The following is a 19,471-nucleotide window of genomic DNA, read 5'->3' on the forward strand; positions in this document are numbered from 1 at the left end:
CATGTATTTTGGTCCAAGGCCATTAAGTGTTTTGTAGACGAGCAGTAGTATTTTATGGTCTATACTTTGACTCACTGGAAGCCAGTGTAGCGATTTCAAAACCGGTGTAATGTGGTCCAGCTTCCTTCTATTTGTGAGGACTCTGGCTGCAGCATTCTGTACCAGCTGCAGCTTCCTGACTGATTTTTTATCAAGACCCGTAAATATACAGTTGCAATAGTCCAATCTGCTGAAAATGAATGCATGCATAAGTTTTTCCATGTCTTGTTGAGTCAGAAGCCCCTTAATTCTAGTTATATTTTTTAGGTGGTAATAAGCGGATTTAGTGACGGACTTTAGATGGCTATCAAATTTTAGGTCTGAGTCAATAATTACGCCAAGGTTTCTGACTTGATTTGTAGCTGTAAGTGACATTGTGCTAAGTTGCCTGCTTATCTTTGACCTTTCCTTTTTTGGCCCAAAAATGATCACCTCTGTCTTCTCCACACTGGGTGTGTGTTTTATTGGTGCTTTTGAATAGTTATTAGAGCATTTTTTCTTTTAATTTCTGCACTTGTTCGTTGTCTTTTTTTATATAATAAATTACAAAGAGATGACGTGCTTTTTCAGTGTGAGTGTTTAAATATATGAGGTGAAAATAGGGAGGAGGGGGGCGCCAATAAATATGTTGCCTAGGGCATCAAATTGGTCAGGAACGGCCCTGTCACTGTAGTTAGTCATTTTAAAATTAGGTTAGAATCTAGTTTGGAAAATTTGACAGGCTTGGAGCCGAGTACCTCCCACTAAATTTACTCAGGGATTTAGTTTGCCTCTTTGCCCTCCCCACCTTTTCTTGTTCCTGTGCCTCTTGCCTCCAGTTAAGCGTACACTGCTGGGGTTAATCTTGTCCACATTGCCGGTCAAGGTCATCAAAACAAAAGTGGATGTGTTTCTATTTATTATTATTTTTTTTTTCAGGACAACCTTTGGTCCCCTGCGATACCTTTTTTTTCTTTTTCCCATCCACCCTTCTTAGAGTGCAGAAGGGGAATAACATTCCCACCTCTAGCAGAAGAAGCTTGATTGCTAGGGAATGAATTTCCCCCCCTATGTGATAGAGGAGGGAGAATATTCCAGCAGCAGTGTCGGCATCCGAAGCGGCGGCATCAGGCGACACAGAGCGGTGGAGAGAGAGTGGTGGGTGGGTGTGTGCGAGCGTGAGTTCCGATGCACTGCGCCGAGTGTGGTGTTGTCGCGTGGCAGGCTGCGCGTTACCGTCGGTTGCCCCACAGCTCTTCGGCACAAGGCTGAGATGAAGCATCAGCACCAGTGAGGACCAGCCCCCGGCTGGAGGCATCGCACAGAAGCAGCTTGAGCAGCAGCACCAGCAGGATGGTCGCCGAGCTGCAGACCTAACTGCTGACACCAGCGTGACGGATGACAGCCCGCGCGTGGCTTCCCGCTCCAGGAGCCATGTGAGAGTGTCTCAGGCTACCAGCAACTCTTGGACATGTTTTCCAGGGCCAAGTCTGGATTTCTTCTCACGTTTGAACTTGTTTTGTTTCTTCTGGTGCTCTCCGGGTGTCCCGAAGCCACCTGCCAGGCTCGGACTAAAGGGAGATGGAACAAGGGAGGTAAGATATGATGTTATGCGAGGTGGTCTTGAGTGGGATGCTGATGACACCAAAGCTGACTTTGCCTCAGTAGACTTTTGAAGGCTCGCTATTACTGCCAATGTCATCTATCTGAACTCTCTAGCTAGTTTTGAGACAAAATTTGAAAACATTTTTTAAATTTCTGATGTCTGAATAATTTAACACACCTAAAGGCAAACTGACCCATTGACATCAATGCAATTCCTGGGACAGACTCAAAAGAAGGGCTAAGTCAGCCGTCTGCTGTATGTTAGCAACTATTTTGCTTAATGATGGGACAAAATCAGCCATTTGTATTCATTGAGGAAGTATTTGTGGAATGGTTAGTGATGGAGTTTTCGGTGGGATCAATTTGATTGGTTTTGTTTTGTTTTCTGACAAGTTTGGGTCATTAAATTTGTGGGCAAATTGACTCCGGGACATTGATGCCATTACCGGAAAACAAACATAACAGGAGGTCAGGTTTTTACTGTACTTTTACAACTAGTTTGCAATGAAGTGGTTAATAATGGAGTTAAATGTGAGATTTTAATTTAGTTCCTTCACAGTTGATTAGAAATGCGTCAGAGTTTAATTAGCACAGGAACCTTAGTGTCGTTCCAGCAAAATCAGAGGGCTAAATCAGCCATTTGCTGTACTTTGAAAAGTCATTTGCAATGAAATGCTTAGGAATGGAGTTAGTAGTGAGATCACTGAGTTTTTTTGTTTGTTTTAGACATACTTGTTAGAACAACTGTCTTCACAGTTTGGTCATCTCTGTTCTTAAAAACTAATTTAGTATCATTTCAGTAGCCTATGCAGTTCCCCTTGGATGCTCAATGTCTATGACCTGTGATGTTTGGTTCTAAGAACAACCTAGCGCAGTGACGACTCTCCTCCGTGAGAGCGTTACCCCTTTGCTCTCTTATCGGATTTAATCCCCTTTGTCGGATTAAAGGGACCCTCTAATCTCGGCAAGGAGGCTGAGATGCAGCCCCGTTGACATTGTTAGCGCTCAGTGGGATCTCTGAGTGTCTTCAAAGAGCCACAGTGCCCAGGACCAGCTATTTTATTCCTCACTAGTTTGACTCTTTTTCTGCTCCCGATGTTTTCCACCTTGCACTTCTCAGATGCCACGAACTGAAGTTCACCCCTAATGAGTTGGCGCTCGCTCTTCAATTGATATTTCACGCTGCGCAATTTTGCTTAATGAAAGAGATTCTCTTTTTATGTCCACTTTTACCCCTCCTACTTTGTGTTTATATGCTGCATTAATTCTCAAATTAACATAGGAAGTAGGTCGAGAATCAAGTTATTTTCTGTCAGATGAAACTTTGAAGGACTCAGTGGATTATCAGGCGGTTGTTAGCGATGATGAATCAAATAGTTTGGCACACAAATGAATCCATACTAAGGGAGAATGCAATCAGAGTGTGAGCCTCCTGCTATGTGCGTCCTCTGGTGAAATAGAGGGCAGTGACCTCCGCAGTTATAACCGGACTGTAAGAGCTCTATATGTGAGCACAGTTATCCTAAGAAAAAACACCAGTTTACTCAAAACGGATTTACCCATTTAGAGATATGAAACATTGTAAAAATGTCAGGTCTAGATTATTGTTAGGACCGATATGACCACAGCAGCAATGGTACTATTGCAATAATGCTAATAACAATCACAGTTGCAAACAGTAAAATATAATACAGCAATTGTCTGCTTATTTGCAGTTCACTATTCATGATTTCAGCTGTTTACATACTGTATATCAAGAAACAATCCAGAAGATTTTGTCAAAAGTTTGTTTATAGTGGATGTAAAACTGTGGTAGTTGTGGTGTATTAGTGGTATTTATACATGCAATTTTGGGGTATTTTTTTCAAAATCAAATATGGTGGAAAACAAAGACAAGACTGAAACGTCAGTTTCTGCTCTTGCACTCCTCTTTAAAAGAAACTGCTGTACTTTAAGCCAAAACAACTGCTGTATTTGATAGAACAATATGTCTATATGCTGCCATAGCAGATTCAATGCGCATTAAGCCCCCGAACTATTTTTAATTTGTCCGTTTTACCCTGAAAACACCCGTTTACAGACGTCGCGCAACCGCTTTTGTTTCAACTCAGCCATAAAACGAAGGTAAATAATTATAATTATTATTTAAAATATCTGTCGTTTTTAGCTTAGAATCATTAATTGATGATGACGAAAAAAAAAAAAAACTTAAAAAAAATTATTCCCTCGCATATTTGAATATTTTAAAGAAATTATGTCACGATTAAAAAAATGGTGACACGGTGGTGGAGTGGTTAGCACGTCCGCCTCACAGTTCTGAGATTAAGGGTTCAATCCCGGGCTCCGGCCTTCCTGAGTGGAGTTTGCATGTTCTCCCTGTGCCTGCGTGGGTTTTCTCTGGGAACTCCGGTTTCCTCCCACATCACAAAAACGTGTGTAGTAGGCTGATTGAACACTCTGAATTGTCTGTAGGTATGAGTGTCTCCTTGTGCCCTGTGATTGGCTGGCAAGCAGTTCAGGGTGTGCCCTGCCGACTGCATGTAGTTAGCTGGGATAGGCTCCAGCACCTCTGTGACCCTCGTGAGGAAAAAGTGGCATGGAAAATGAATGAGTGAATATAAATATCGTTTGATTGTATTTTTTTTGTTACTGTCGCATTCTCTCCGATATGTTTGATGTTGAATAATCGATCCAAACAAGAAAAAAAAAAAAAACATTTAAAAGGGTGAATATATGAAAAATCTCGACCACTCCTTGATGTCTGCGATTTCTGCATCGCAACCCTTGTTATATTACCAGGTTTCACCCAGAAAAACACCAAAAAATCCAGCTGTGGCCATTCACAGCTGTGTCTTCACACTCAGTGCTGCATGCTACATGGAGTTTTTGAATCGATACAAGGTACATACTCGATAATATCTCGTTAAAGTCATGGCATCTGTAATTCTGCTCTCGCGTGCTCTCACCTCCAGATAGGGTTTTGCTGTTTAAAATTTTTTTTGTTTGTTTTAACAATGCCCACCTGTTCAACATTTTTCTTCCCCCAAAAAATTGACATTTTAAGCTTTCAAATGATGTATCATACATGCATATCGGACAATTTTGAATTTTGGCCAAATTGGGGGTCTCAGAGCGGAACTTCAAGTCACCTGAGTGTTTTCCGCCATAAGTATTTTCAAAGGTAATGGATGTTACATTGAATGGTCGTGAGGATCACTGTTTGAGGAACTATTTAGAGTAAGTCATTACATTTTAGCAAGGGTGTTTATATGTTTTTTACAAACGTTATTGAAGCGCTTCACTAGAAACACATTTGTCTTTTTGGTAAATTGTGCGCCAATTTACTCATTGGCCGCTTATGACGGCCAAAGACATCCATTTATTTGACCTAAGACGGCTGGTAGTGATTGTTTAAGGCTTAGCCATAGACTTCACAATAATAGTGACATGACACATTTCACAGACACTGCGCCACGCCTTCAAGTAGGAGGCTGTCCCACAGTCCGCTTCAGTCTGTCGCAGTTATTCAACACATGCAGTGATCCAACACCGGATTTAGGTGGAAAAAGTGCAAAAGCGGTGCCGCATACAAACAGGAAGGATTGTCTCAGGAGTGATTTGTTCGAGGAGTCAAGGTAATTATTATATTTTTTGTACCATACATGCATTTTGAAACCTGAAAAAAATCGATGAGAGAAATTAACCAAAATGGCATTGGCGTCATACTTCGCACTATTAGGTAAAATAATGCTAACTGCCTGTTTTTTTGCTTTTACCAAGAATGGAGACGGTTTTTCGTACATATCTATAAATAATTCAGGGATTTAAGCATTTATTCACAATAATGTTCAACGTAAAAAGCTCTTTGTGGTGATAAGGCGAAGCTACAGTGGGTTAAAGACTAGCAGATATGCTCAATTAGAACGAGAAGCATTGAGCATTTTTTTTGGTGTGAGGAAGTTCCACCAATATTTGTATGGAAGGAAGTTTACTCTGTTAACGGATCACAGACCACTGACAACGATTTTGGGACCTCATGCAGGAATCCCTTCACTAGCTGCTGCACGTCTTCAGAGGTGGGCTTTGTTGTTGTCAGCTCACTCATACGACATCAAGTATCGTAAATCTGATTTGCATTGCAATGCTGATGGACTTTCGAGGTTGCCGCTTCCTGTCACCAAACATGAGCCTACCTCAGTGGACATATTCTATTTCCGAAATGTTGAACATGCACCAATTTCAGCGTCGCAAGTGAAACGTGCAACTCGGAACGATCCCGACCTGTCAGTCGTCATGGACATGGTAATTAAAGGACAAACCAAGTGTGAGAACACCGCTCTCAAACCTTTTTTGGATTGGAGGTGGGAACTTTCTGTTCAATCGGGTTGTTTGCTGTGGGGAAGGAGAGTGATTGTGCCACAGTCATTGCGTGCTAAAATGCTTGCGCAACTGCATGCAGGTCACAGTGGTATTGTTAACATGAAAGAAATGGCGAGAAGTTATTTTTGGTGGCCAGGATTAGATAAACAGATCGAAGAGACGGTAAAAAGTTGTTCATCTTGCCAGAAGATTCGCAACAATCCACCTGCAGCCCCACTTCATCCTTGGGATTTTCCTCAGGACCCTTGGCACCGCATTCATATTGACTTTGCGGGGCCTTTTGAAAATCGAATGTTTCTGGTTGCTATCGATGCCCATAGTAAGTGGCCAGAGGTAGCTATCATGAAATCAACCACATCGGAAAAGGCAATTGAGAAGTTAGGGGAGATGTTTAGTCGTTTCGGAGCCCCTGCACAACTCGTCTCAGACAATGGGCCCCAATTTGTATCAAAGGAAATGGTTGAATTCCTGCAAGCCAATGGGGTTCAACACATTAAGTCGGCTCCCTATCACCCGGCAACCAACGGCTTGGCAGAGAGGTTTGTGCAGACCCTCAAACATGCTCTCAAGGCATCACAAGGGCAAAGTACACTCCATCAGAGACTACACGAATTTCTCCTCAAATACCGAACATCTGTGCACGCAACTACCAAAGTATCGCCAGCGAGCCTCATGTTTTCTCGAGAGATACGAACTGGCATGGATCTTCTGATTTACATAAAATAAACTGCCCGGTTCTTTATTCTTTTAACAAAGAATCCAGACTGTTTCACATCCATATCTGTAAAGAATTCAGGGATATAAGCATTTATTCTCAAGAATTTTCAACGTAAAAAGCTCTTTGTGGTGATAAGGTGGCGCTACAGTGGCTTAAAGACGAGCAGCACATTCGACATATTTACGTAAACTAAATGGTAATTGCCCGTTTTTTTTGTGTGGTTTTTTTGCTTTTAACCAAGAATCTAGACAGTTTTACATCCATATCTATAAAAAATTCAGGGATTTAAGCATTTATTCACAAGAATTTTCAACGTAAAAAGCTCTTTGTGTCTCCAATTGCTCAGCTTTGACGGAGATAAGCTCCCTATTAATCAGCCCTGCGGCTCGTCAATATAATTATGAAGACTATGCCTAAACCTACATCCCCTTGATACTTTTAGTGTGTGTTTTTTTTCATAGACTTCACCATCAGTTGACAAGAAAGCTCGTACAAACATTGCGCCATGCCTTCCCGTTGGAGCCAATCCAAGCATAGCGTTTGGCTTTTACTGTGATAAATTCAAATGCTGCGTCCAAAAGCTGGATTTAGGTGGAAAAAGGACAAAAGTTTTACAACACGCACGCAGGCAGGAGTGTCTCAAGAGTGATTCAGTTGAGGATTCAAGGTTATTATTAGATAAAATAGCCCCATGCATGCACTTTGAACAATGTGAAAAAAATGCATGTTAAAATTGTGCGCAAATTTAGCTCGAAATATTCACGTAAAATGAATAATAGCGGCCTGTTTTTTTTTTTTGCTTTTAACCAAGAATGTAGATTGTTCTATATTCATATCTATAGAAAATCGGGGACGTACGCTTTTATTTACAAGAATTTTCAACTTAAAAAGCTCTTTGTTTTGTGATGGCCGCCATGTTGGCTTTACACAATAGCGTAATTGTAGCTGGAAATATTTACGTAAAATGAATGATAACTGACCGTTTTTTGCTTTTAACCAAGAATCTAGACTAGTTGTATAGAGTTCATTTTGCCTACACTTATAAATTCGTCAAACCCTTTCTTTTATCCCAGATAATTGTAGGTAGTTTTATTTACCTGACATGTTTCGGCGGGCACTTCCGCCTTCGTCAGAGGGTCACTGATGTTGGTCTGACGCGTCTTTATCAGCTGATGGATGAAGGCGTGACTCACCTGCCAGAATGACAGGAGAGTCACGCCCTCTGCTGCCCATTCACTCGACTTGGTCCACCCAAAGGACAAAATCCATCCAGAAAACAAATGCAACTCAATATATGAAATTCCATGCAAATCATGCAATAAATCATACATCGGGGAGACAGGGAGGAGCTTCATTACAAGAAAAACAGAACACAAGAAGGAATGTGAAAAGGAGACAACAATGAGACAAACAAGGGCAATAAAAGAACAATCACAACAAGAACATCACAAATCAGCCATCACCGATCACTGCAAAAGGGAAAACCACATCATGGACTGGGAAAAGGCCAGAGTCATCCGCACCGAAGAAAACAAACATCAGCGCTGGATCAGGGAGGCCATTGAGATCCGCAAGCGGGGCCCGAGGACCATCAACAGGGACGAGGGGGCATACATGCTCTCTACGACCTGGAACAGCATCTTGGAAGAGTGAATGGGCAGCAGATGGCGTGACTCTCCTGTCATTCTGGCAGGTGAGTCACGCCTTCATCCATCAGCTGATAAAGACGCGTCACACCAACATCAGTGACCCTCTGACAAAGGCGGAAGTGCCCGCCGAAACATGTCAGGTAAATAAAACGACCTACAATTGCCTGGGATAAAAGAAAGGGTTTGACGAAGAATCTAGACTGTTCTATGTTCATATTTATAGAAATTCTAGGATGTACGCATTTAGTCACAGGATTTTTCAACTTAAAAAGCTCTGTTTTATGATGGCCGCCATGTTGTATCCATACACAGTAGCGGAACTTTACATTCAAATGATCAGGTAATATTTGGCCAACTGCCCCTTTTTTGCCCCCCCCCCAAAAAAAGTAATTTAGACATTTCCGTGTCCATACAAAAAAAATTCGCCTTTTACATGTTTTTGTTGTTTGTTTGTAACATTTCAATTTAAAAACGACAAGGGCCAGAGAGCCGGCAAGACTCCTCCATGCTGAGGCAATAGTAACATTGGAATTCAACCTAAATAAGTTGTGATTGTATGTTGAAAAATGCAAATTTTGCTTTTGTTGAGTAAAATTAAGATGATTCTCCATGCTTTCCTCAAGTCTTAAGTTTCTGAGGTGAAAATTGAGTGATTTATTAGCTGTTAAACTTGCACTAAATTAAAAAAATTAAGTTTCTATTTTGGGCAAAAACTTGATATATTTTCAGGATCAATAGCAATATTTAACATAGGTAATTATGTCTGCATTTGGTGATTTTTGTGCATCTAGCATAAAATTGGAGAATTTTATAGCCATTTTAAAGTTTTGCTATACTTGTATAAAAAAAAATAAATAAATAAATAATAATAATAATTGATCCGGGATTTTATTTGGGAACAACTTTGAATTTTTTGATGTCGCTGCTCATGTAAACTTATATATGCCACAGGGAGGTGCACGTTTTGGTTTTAGGTCACTAGCGGCTTTGGTTTTGAACATATTTGAATTTTAAGTTTTTGAAAATAGACCCCCTATGAATCGGCCCCGAGCCCTTTGTCCCATCAACTGATAGTGAAGTCTATGGTTTTTTTGAAAGATACATTTTTTTCCTATTGGTTACTTCCTCCGCTTGTGATGGTATTGGGCTAAATGAGTCCATATCACTATCTATTGAGCGATACAAATCCCTTTAGGGGGTAAACCTCCTATTTGGCTCTTCACGTGGAGAAGGACTCTAAATCTTTATCTTAAATTCGTGTCTGTTACATTTTATTGCGCTGGCAGCGAGTTTTCAATTTGGAAAATGATCAAAATAGCTGCGGGGAGTTAGTTTTTTTTTTCCCTTCTAGTCATGACACACTGCTTTCAGGATTGCATTGTATTCCTCTTCAGAGCCGGGTACAATCACAGCTGCCGTTCGCCAGGAGATGGAAATGATAAACTTTACTGTCACCTTTCAAGTCCGAAGGGCTTTTAAGAAGGAATACTGAAGGATTTGGGTGATGAAATCAGAGTGAAAACGTGCAGGTTGTTATTTGGAGGCAATGATGCACACGGAACACATAGTTTAAAGATGGCATATCAAAATACAAGCGTGTAACAGAATCAGCAGCAGCAAGGCAGCGTTTAACTGCTTGTCACAGACACTTAGGTGTTTTCTGTGGCAAATGGATGGAAAATGGAATAAAAAATATTCATTTCGGGAAGTTTATGGTTTTACTGTGCCATGTACTTTATGTTATGAGAACAAAAGTAAATCTATTCTGATTGTATGCATCAAATGAATGATCAACTCAAGTTGGCATCGCTCATTGCGTAGTTCATCATTGCATGTAAGCTCTAGAAATATAATGTATTATTATTATTATTATCTAAAATTGAGGCTTATAAGTCCCACAGCATGGCAAGTGGGCATTTGCATGTTGTTTCAGCACCATTTCTGCTTATATTCCGGGACCTGTGTCTGTCTCGTCACCACTGCGCTGTCATATGTACTTTGCGTTCCGGCACCTTATGATTTACAAATTAAGCACTGCTTATGTGGCTTGTATAAAGTATCTACAAAAACCGTACTGTTGTCTTGTAAAAATAAGTGTGTGCGGCTTCCGGTCAGATGTGCCTTTTCATTACATTACATTTCAATTCATTGAAAAAAAAAAAAAAAAAAAAAGGAGAGAAACAATGTTTGTGTAGATTTGGTTGGGATTTTTTTTTAGATGGGTTAAGGATTAGTTCAACCTTCCAAAAGTTCAAAATTGTGAAACCCTGAATTGAAACCAGTGAATTATTTCGCACCGTAAGGTGTAAATTCGGCCTGAACGTGACTATACATTTTCCACCCGTGGTTCAAACAGACAACCCACCTATTTTCGAGCGCACATCACCACCACCCGATGTGCTCTGTTGACATGAGGTAAGCGCCCCCTGAATACCTGTTAGCCTGTCTGGGGAAATTGACTTGGCTATATCCTGAGCCCACCTGCTGCCGGGCTTGCGAAAAGCCTGTCTGACTAAACAGCGGCTTGCTGAGGCAGGCAGGAAGGAAGCGTGCAACAATACCGCTAGGTCCTGCCCACAGTCGAACATACTGTTTGTGACATCTGGGATGGGAGTTAGTGTATCAGATCTGGAAAGCTGAAGAAGGAGTAAGTCGGCGGCAGAGTCGCCTTCTATTGATGGATGACACATCAAGTTATTGGCTCTGTCGCTGAACAGGTTGGGTACAGACAAAAATAGACTAGCAAGTGAATAAAAAGCCACCAGTACATTTAACGCAAAGTGGAAAAAGAATGGCAACATTGCAAACTTTCTTTAGAAATTATTGAGAGTAAATAAAATAAAGCTGGAGGGAAAATGTGTGAACCTTTTAGAATTTCTTATATTTCTGCATCACGAACTTATTTGGTTTTATTTTCTCGATATCAAAAGTTCAAATGAACTACGCCCTCTAACTTGGAACCAGTGTTTTTTTTTGGCAGCCCTTTTAATTTTTGTTTTAGTCTTAGTCTTTTGGACAATAATACTTATTAGCCTTGGTCGTATATTAGCAGCGTTGTAAATCTCACTTTAAAAAAGTACCGTAATTTCCCGAAAATAACGCATATTTTTTTTCCCCAAAATCAACTTGTAAAATCATGGTGCGCATTATAAACGGGTACATGGATGGAGACAGAAATATATATATATATATATATATACAGTGGGGAGAACAAGTATTTGATACACAGTCAATGGGAAAACCCATTGGCAGTGTATCAAATACTTGTTCTCCCCACTGTATATAATTCATTCTTCAAATTAATCACGTTAAAATATTTGACGCAATTAACGCACAAATGCCCCGCTCAAACAGATTAAAATGACAGCAAAGTGAAATGTGTACTTGTTGTGTTTTTCGGAGTGTTATCGCCCTCTGCTGGCGCTTGGGAGTGACCAATTTTATAGGCTTCAGCACCCATGAGCATTTTGTAAGCAATTATTGACATCAACAATGGCGGGCTACTAGTTTATTTTTTGATTGAAAATTTTTACAAATTTTATTAAAACGAAAACATTAAGAGGGGTTTTAATATAAAATTTCTATAACTTGTACTAACATTTATCTTTTAAGAACTACAAGTCTTTCTATCCATGGATCGCTTTAACAGAATGTTAATAATGGTAATGCCATCTTGTTGATTTATTGTTATAATAAACAAATCCAGTAGTTATGTACCGTATGTTGAATGTATATATCCATCTTGTGTCTTATCTTTCCATTCCAACAATAATTTACAGAAAAATATGGCATCTTTTAGAGATGGTTTGAATTGCGATTAATTGCGATTAATTACGATTAATTTTTAAGCTATAATGAACTCGATTAAAAATTTTAATCGTTTGACACCCCTAATATCAACCAATTTTTTTTCATTGACACGGCCACGTTGTGTTGAAAAAACGTATGCGGCGATCCGTTGCCGACCATTACGGTACGTGACGTCACCATTTTGTTTCGGTAATACTTCACTCTAATCGGTCGAATGATTTCGTCTGTGTTAAATTCTGCTTTTTTCACTCTTCATAAAGCACAGAATTTAGTTTCTTGAACTCATTTGAGTCAACGTTTATTGCAGCTCCGCAACTCGGACCATAACAAACGTAAGCACACAGACTTCCTTTTTCCGTCAACTATATCTGTCCTTCGGGAAACTCAAACCCAAATAACAATAGTTCCTATTGTTACTGTCATGTCGACAGCGATGAGCTATCACGGATTTCCAATTTACGTTCTCACTTTCATTTTACCGTATCAATCCATGGAAGAAACATTTATTCATCATGATGAAACGAGCAAGTTATACAGCAGCCTTTTAAAGAAGCGTCACATCTGTTTTGTTTTCTCCTAGATTCTGGTCTGTTGGAGAAGTTGTCATATCAAATGTTTTGAACTACCAATGTGCTATGCTTGTGCTGTGTTTCACCAGTCAGTAAAATGACATTTCTGTATCCGTACACGAGCTTTGTTTTCTTGTATTCTTCTATTTATTGGTGCTAAAATTAGGGTGCGCGTTATAAACGGGTACAATAATTTCCCCTAGATTATACAAGTAAATTTGGGGTACGCATTATACACGGGTGCGCCTCATATTCGGGAAATTACAGTAATTAATTACAGTTACAAATTACTTCTCCTAAAAAGTAATTGTGTCAGTAACTCAGTTACCTGAATGTAAGAGTAATTAGTTACTTTGCAAAGTAACTGGTGATAATTTTCTTTTTTTTTTTTCCTCAAAAAAAACAAAAACAAAAAAAAAAAAAACAGGTCACACAATGTGAAGTTTAAAGGGTTTTTGCGGCAATTGGCCCTAGCCAAAACTCAAAAAAACTTAAAACTCATCTATTTGTCTCGCAATTTAACAAAAAGTCAGGCGTAAAAAAGTGATTTGCGGGGGGAAAAAACCCCCCAAACAAGACGATAATTAAAATAACCATTGAAAAATTTTTAACTGCCACCAAGGCTTACATGTGAAACCTCAATCCATTAACTTTTTTCTTGTCGGTTTAACTTTGTGGCAATGTTTAATTTTGAATATGAATAATAGTGAATCAAGTACAACATCCCCCCCATGATGCCACTCGCTTCTGGGCCACAGCAGGACAGCACAGCGTTGGCCAGAGGGATTGAATTGCTGTACAAACTAATTGGGCGGAATATTAGGCAACAGCCTGACAGAAAAATGAAATCAGTGTCTTTAATTTTAATTAATGTGTTTTGACTCGTGTCCCGGGGGGTAAAGGGGGCACAGTGAGGGCTGTGGTGGATCGGGGGTAAAATCACTCACACTCTGTTCTTGTGTTGACATGCTGTGTGATCTTGGGTCATTTGTTATTTTTTGACTGATGAGATGATGATGATTTGTTGTTCTTTTTCAAGTACTTACAAGCCAGCAAAATGATGACTAACAAAGTTCCTGTCTGATAATTTAAAGGGCAAGAAAGGCACGAGCTAGGGCTGCTGTTCATACCTGCATCATAATTAAGAATTCACATGTGAAGAAGAATAACTTTCACCAACGCCCACACTTTCTGAAAAATACATGTCACATGTACCAGCTGAATTGCGTGGGAGCAACTGCATACATACGCGGGTACTAAGAGGACGAGCTTGTCATTAAGCAAAGGATGTTGCGGCCCTGCTCGGAGCTGTTATGAGATTTTCAAGGCTAAGGAAATAATTACATTATGCCTTTTGCTATGTTTGTCCAAGTTTTGTTATATAACTCTTTAACCGTCGTGCACCTCCCTTGTGGCAGAAGACAAAAAGGGATGAATTTACATAGCTATATTTATACATCAGCTGACGATTAATAATTCAGTGTCTCATCTTTTTCAACAATTTCAGATGAGAATGACTGTCCATTAGTGTGGCTTGCTAGCATTTGGTTGTTTCATGGTGATGTCACTCCTCAGCAATAGCACAGCTCATTCTGTGTACAGCATGATAAAAAAAAAAACTCATAATTTAGGTGGCATTCATATGTCTAGATATGACTTTGCTAATCCGTTGGCAAAATCTGGAACCTTTTTGAAATTAAGAGTTAATGTTGTACACACCGGCCTTGCTTTAAGACCACATTTTGAAGGACTTGGTCTGGTCCCGGACTCGATTCCCAAAAGACTCAGCCTTGATCTCATTCTGGTCTTGGTGTTGACTCGCAAAAGCCTTGATCTTTACTTGATCTTTGTGATTTCAGATTGCAGGCAAGGCTTGGTCATAGTTGAGCAGAAATACGACTGAGAGCTACTTCTTTGCGACTTCAGCTTGTCGAAATGATTTGCACACAGTTCCAACAGTTTGATACACATTTTGATATATTTCTGAAAAAGAAAAATATTCAGGCTTTTATATTATGTTTGATTGTAATTGAGCAAGTCTTGACTGATCAATCATATCTTACTATGGTTTAAAAATACGTAGTAAGTAAGTAAATAAGTAAATGAATGAGGTAACACCAATTACCAAACAATGGTAACACCATTGAAAAACTCATTTTACCTAATATAGTTTACTTAACAACATTAACAAACACTTATAGTGCCTGTGACGGCATAAAAAAACTTAAATCGTATTATTATTGAAAGGAAAATAATATTTTGAGACGATTCGACTCTGCACAAGTCTTTTAACTCATTTGCTCCCAAAAACCATATAAATACGCTTTATTTTTAATTGTTTCAGTGTCCCAAAGATGTATTTATATGTCTTTTACTGATGTTTTTTAACAAGAGACATCAGTTCTGATTCAACTTAGCTCCAAAGCACAAAGCTAAGAATCAATGTTAAAGCAATAAAACCGGCCACTGGAGGGCAGTAGCGCATTTGGTATGACCGCCAACCTGATTCAACGGAACGAACGGCTGGCCGCCTGGCCGGGGCGCCAGCGGAAGACGACCGAATGGACGTCCAGGATGCCAGGCGGCAGACGACCGAGCAAATCAACCGGGAGGATGCCTGGGATGCCAGGCACTGGACAAACGAGCAGAACGACCGGGACCACCAGTGCAGCGGACGAAGCCGTCGAGTCCGTGCTGGAAAGACAAAAAAAAAAAAATCCATCTTTATAAGACAGGTGGCGATGAGGGAAAAGTTTACCCCCGGCCACAACAGCGGCATGTCTCAGTTAGTTACGTGTCAATTAGGGCTGTCAAAATTATCGCGTTAACGGGCGGTAATTAATTTTTTAAATTAATCACGTTAAAATATTTGACGCAATTAACGCACATGCCCCGCTCAAACAGATTAAAATGACAGTGTAGTGTAATGTCCGCTTGTTACTTGTTTTTTGGTGTTTGGTTCCCTCTGCTGGCGCTTGGGTCCAATTGATTTTATGGGTTAGTACCATGAGTGGGCATGGTGTAATTATTGACATCAACAATGGCAAACTACTAGTTTATTTTTTGATTGAAAATTTTACAAATTTTAATAAAACGAAAACATTAAGAGGGGTTTTAATATAAAATTTCTATAACTTGTACTAACATTTATCTTAAGAACTACAAGTCTTTCTATCCATGGATCGCTTTAAGAGAATGTTAATAATGTTAATGCCATCTTGTTGATTTATTGATATAATAAACAAATACAGTAGTTATGTACCGTATGTTGAATGTATATATCCATCTTGTGTCTTATCTTTCCATTCCAACAATAATTTACAGAAAAATATGGCATATTTTATAGATGGTTTGAATTGCGATTAATTACGATTAATTAATTTTTAAGCTGTAATTAACTCGATTAAAAATTTTAATCGTTTGACAGCCCTAGTGTAAATAAATTGTTACTTTGCTATCAAAAGCTCTATTTGTCTTGTTGTTTATGTTACTTTGTAAAAGGAAAACATTATTCAGGTGTTTGGGATGTAACTAAAGCAAAAACTAGCTGTGTTAAAGTCAAAGGTATGTTTGAAATGTATGCGTTCACAAAAAGGTCAATTTCTCTGTTTTTTCATCAGATATTGCAAAATTGCTCAAACTAAGCTATTTTCTAATGCTGATTTCTAAAGAAAGGAAAAAGATATGAACTAACTTTTTTTTCCTGCTGAAAGACGAGAGTCTAATCTTTCTTTTGGTGGGTTCCATGTTTACATAGCAATTGAACAGAATTTTCTGTGGGACATGCAAAATCAGTCAAAATCCAGTAAAACGGCCGGAGCGAAGGGGGTTGCACCGGTGAAAATGGCTGGGAGTGAATGAGTTAATATGCAGTTTACCCCCACCTCTCATTATTGCGCTCTGGCACCTCCACCTGGGTGATGATGTGGGCCTAGTAATGATTTCAGAATCCAGCCCAATGGAGAAAGAATAGTTTTTCAACGATTCTGGTTCAAGTGTGGATCTTTCAAGTGATATTCTCGATCCAGAGGAAGCCTGTGGCATACAGCCATATACATATGTTTGAGTGGTATTTGGAGGAGGATAAAGTTTCAGAACGACAACAAACAGTGGGCTGATGTCTACATCATACTATAAAATGTCATAATTGTTTTCTCTCTACTCCAATATTTTTACAGGATATTCTTCGGCTCCAAGTATCCATCCATCCATCCATCAATCCATCCATCCATCCATCCATCCATCCATCCATCCATCCATCCATCCATCCATCCATCCATCCATCCATCCATCCATCCATCCATCCATCCATCCATCCATCCATCCATCCATCCATCATCTTCCGCTTGTTCCGGGGTCGGGTCGCGGGGGCAGCAGCTTTGACAGGGAAGCCCAGACTTCCCTCTCCCCAGACACTTCAACCAGCTCCTCCGGCGGGATCCCAAGGCGTTCCCAGGCCAGCCGAGAGACATAGTCTCTCCAGCGTGTCCTGGGTCGTCCCCGGGGCCTTCCGCCGGTGGGACATGCCCGTAACACCTCTCCAGGGAGGCGTCCGGGAGGCATCCGAACCAGATGCCCGAGCCACCTCAGCTGGCTCCTCTCTACGCGGAGGAATAGCGGCTCGACGCCGAGTCCCTCCCGGATGACCGAGCTTCTCACCCTATCTCTAAGGGAGAGCCCGGACACCCTGCGGAGGTAACTCATTTGGGCGCTTATATCCGGGATCTTGTTCTTTCGGTCACGACCCAAAGCTCGTGACCATAGGTGAGGGTAGGAACGTAGATCGACTGGTAAATCGAGAGCTTTGCCTTTCGGCTCAGCTCCTTCTTCACCACTACGGACCGGTGGAGAGTCCGCATTACTGCAGCCGCTGAACCGATTCGCCTGTCGATCTCCCGCTCCCTCCTACCGTCACTCGTGAACAAGACCCCAAGATACTTGAACAGGGCAGGATCTCATCCCCGACCCGGAAAGGGCACTCCACCCTTTTCCGACTGAGGACCATGGTCTCGGATTTGGAGGTGCTGATCTTCATCCCAACCGCTTCACACTCAGCTGCGAACCGCTCCAGTGAGAGTTGGAGGTCACGGCTTGATGAAGCCAACAGCACTAAATCATCTGCAAAAAGCAGAGATTCAATGCTGAGGTCACCAAACCGGACCCCCTCAACGCTTCGGCTGCGCCTAGCAATTCTGTCCATAAAAATTATGAACAAAATCGGTGACAAAGGGCAGCCTTGGCGGAGTCCAACCCTCACTGGGAACGAATTCGACTTACTGCCGGCAATACGGACCAAACTCTGACACCGGTCGTACAGGGACCGAACAGCCCTTACCATGGGGCTCGGTACCCCGTACTCCCGGAGCACCCCCCACAGGACTCCCCGAGGCACACGGTCGAACGCCTTCTCCAGATCCACGAAACACATGTAGATCTGGCGAACTCCCATGCACCCTCGAGGACCCTGCCGAGGGTGTAGAGTTGGTCCATTGTTCCACGGCCGGGACGAACACCACACTGCTCTTCCTGAATCCGAGATTCGACTTCTCGGCGGACTCTCCTCTCCAGCACCCCTGAATAGACTTTACCAGGGAGGCTGAGGAGTGTGATCCCTCTATAATTGGAACACACCCTCCGGTCCCCCTTCTTAAAAAGGGGGACCACCACCCCGGTCTGCCAATCCAGAGGCACTGTCCCCGATGTCCACGCGATGTTGTAGAGACGTGTCAGCCACGACACCCCTACAACATCCAGAGCCTTTAGGAACTCCGGGCGGATCTCATCTACCCCCGGAGCCTTGCCACCGAGGAGCTTTCCAACCGCCTCAGTGACTTCAACCCCAGAGATCGAAGAGCCCACCTTCCTCTCCTCAGGCGCCGGATGGTGGACCAGAATTTCCTCGAAGCCGTCCGGAAGTCGTTTTCCATGGCCTTGCCGAACTCCTCCCATTAGTATTTTTCCCTGATTTCTAAATAAATTGTGTGGTCATGACAAGTAACAGTCTTGTGCTAAATGGAATATGAAATATTAAAAATACATTTATTCAGTACGACAGGGCTAAATTACGTCACAATGGTCAAAACTGCCAACTTCTTAAACCTTCCGAACGGTGTTTCATGCCGCCGGAGTTAGTGGCGGCTCTTGTCATTTCCTTCCCAGCGATTTAGAGATGGAGGAACGGGTGTAAATAAAAAAGCAAGCGTAAGAGCTAGGCTACATGCTAATCAGAACCGAGCAGCTCTTCCAAGTCTCTTTTTCACCTTTCGAAAACGAAAAATCACACAAAACTACCCCGACTTACGTCACATACAGCGGGGAGAGTGACAGCCTTCACCGATCGGCCAGCCCCTGGTGGCGAACAAGTTTCGGCTCGTCGTTCCTCTGCTGCGGCCCCGGTAGTGCTCGTTGCCGGGGACGCAGCTGGAGAATGAACGCCAGACAAACCGGCCGACTCTGAAGGATCGCGTGGCTGCCCGAGCCCAAGCTGAGGATAGTACTCTATTGGTGGGCACACGAAGAGGACCGAGAGGGGTTGGAAGTCTGGACACAATTGAGAACCGGAGACGAGACCACGCCTTTATCAGTCGGCGACCATGGTGTGCGACAAGCCGCCGGTTGTCGGCCGAGTGGCCTTCTCGGTGGACAGGGAGCATTATCACCCACAAAATACAAGCAACCTCCTTAGTAAAACGTGTGCCATGATCCCAGTATTTGACATAATA

At 41.5% G+C, this 19,471-nt stretch overlaps 1 protein-coding gene across 3 annotated transcripts in view; it reads left to right on the top strand.

The window, feature by feature from the left end:
* The first annotated feature begins 1,321 nt into the window (after positions 1-1,321).
* LOC130917051 (roundabout homolog 2-like) overlaps positions 1,322-19,471 on the top strand; it is a 796,933-nt gene continuing 778,783 nt past the window's right edge. For all 3 annotated transcript variants that reach the window (XM_057838104.1, XM_057838107.1, XM_057838108.1), the window contains exon 1: positions 1,322-1,613. In XM_057838104.1, the coding sequence (XP_057694087.1) occupies positions 1,490-1,613 (124 nt within the window). In that variant the 5' untranslated portion in view covers positions 1,322-1,489. The remainder of the gene's footprint in view (positions 1,614-19,471) is intronic.

The sequence above is a fragment of the Corythoichthys intestinalis genome, chromosome 6 (assembly GCF_030265065.1).
Source record: "Corythoichthys intestinalis isolate RoL2023-P3 chromosome 6, ASM3026506v1, whole genome shotgun sequence".
Lineage (NCBI taxonomy): Eukaryota > Metazoa > Chordata > Actinopteri > Syngnathiformes > Syngnathidae > Corythoichthys > Corythoichthys intestinalis.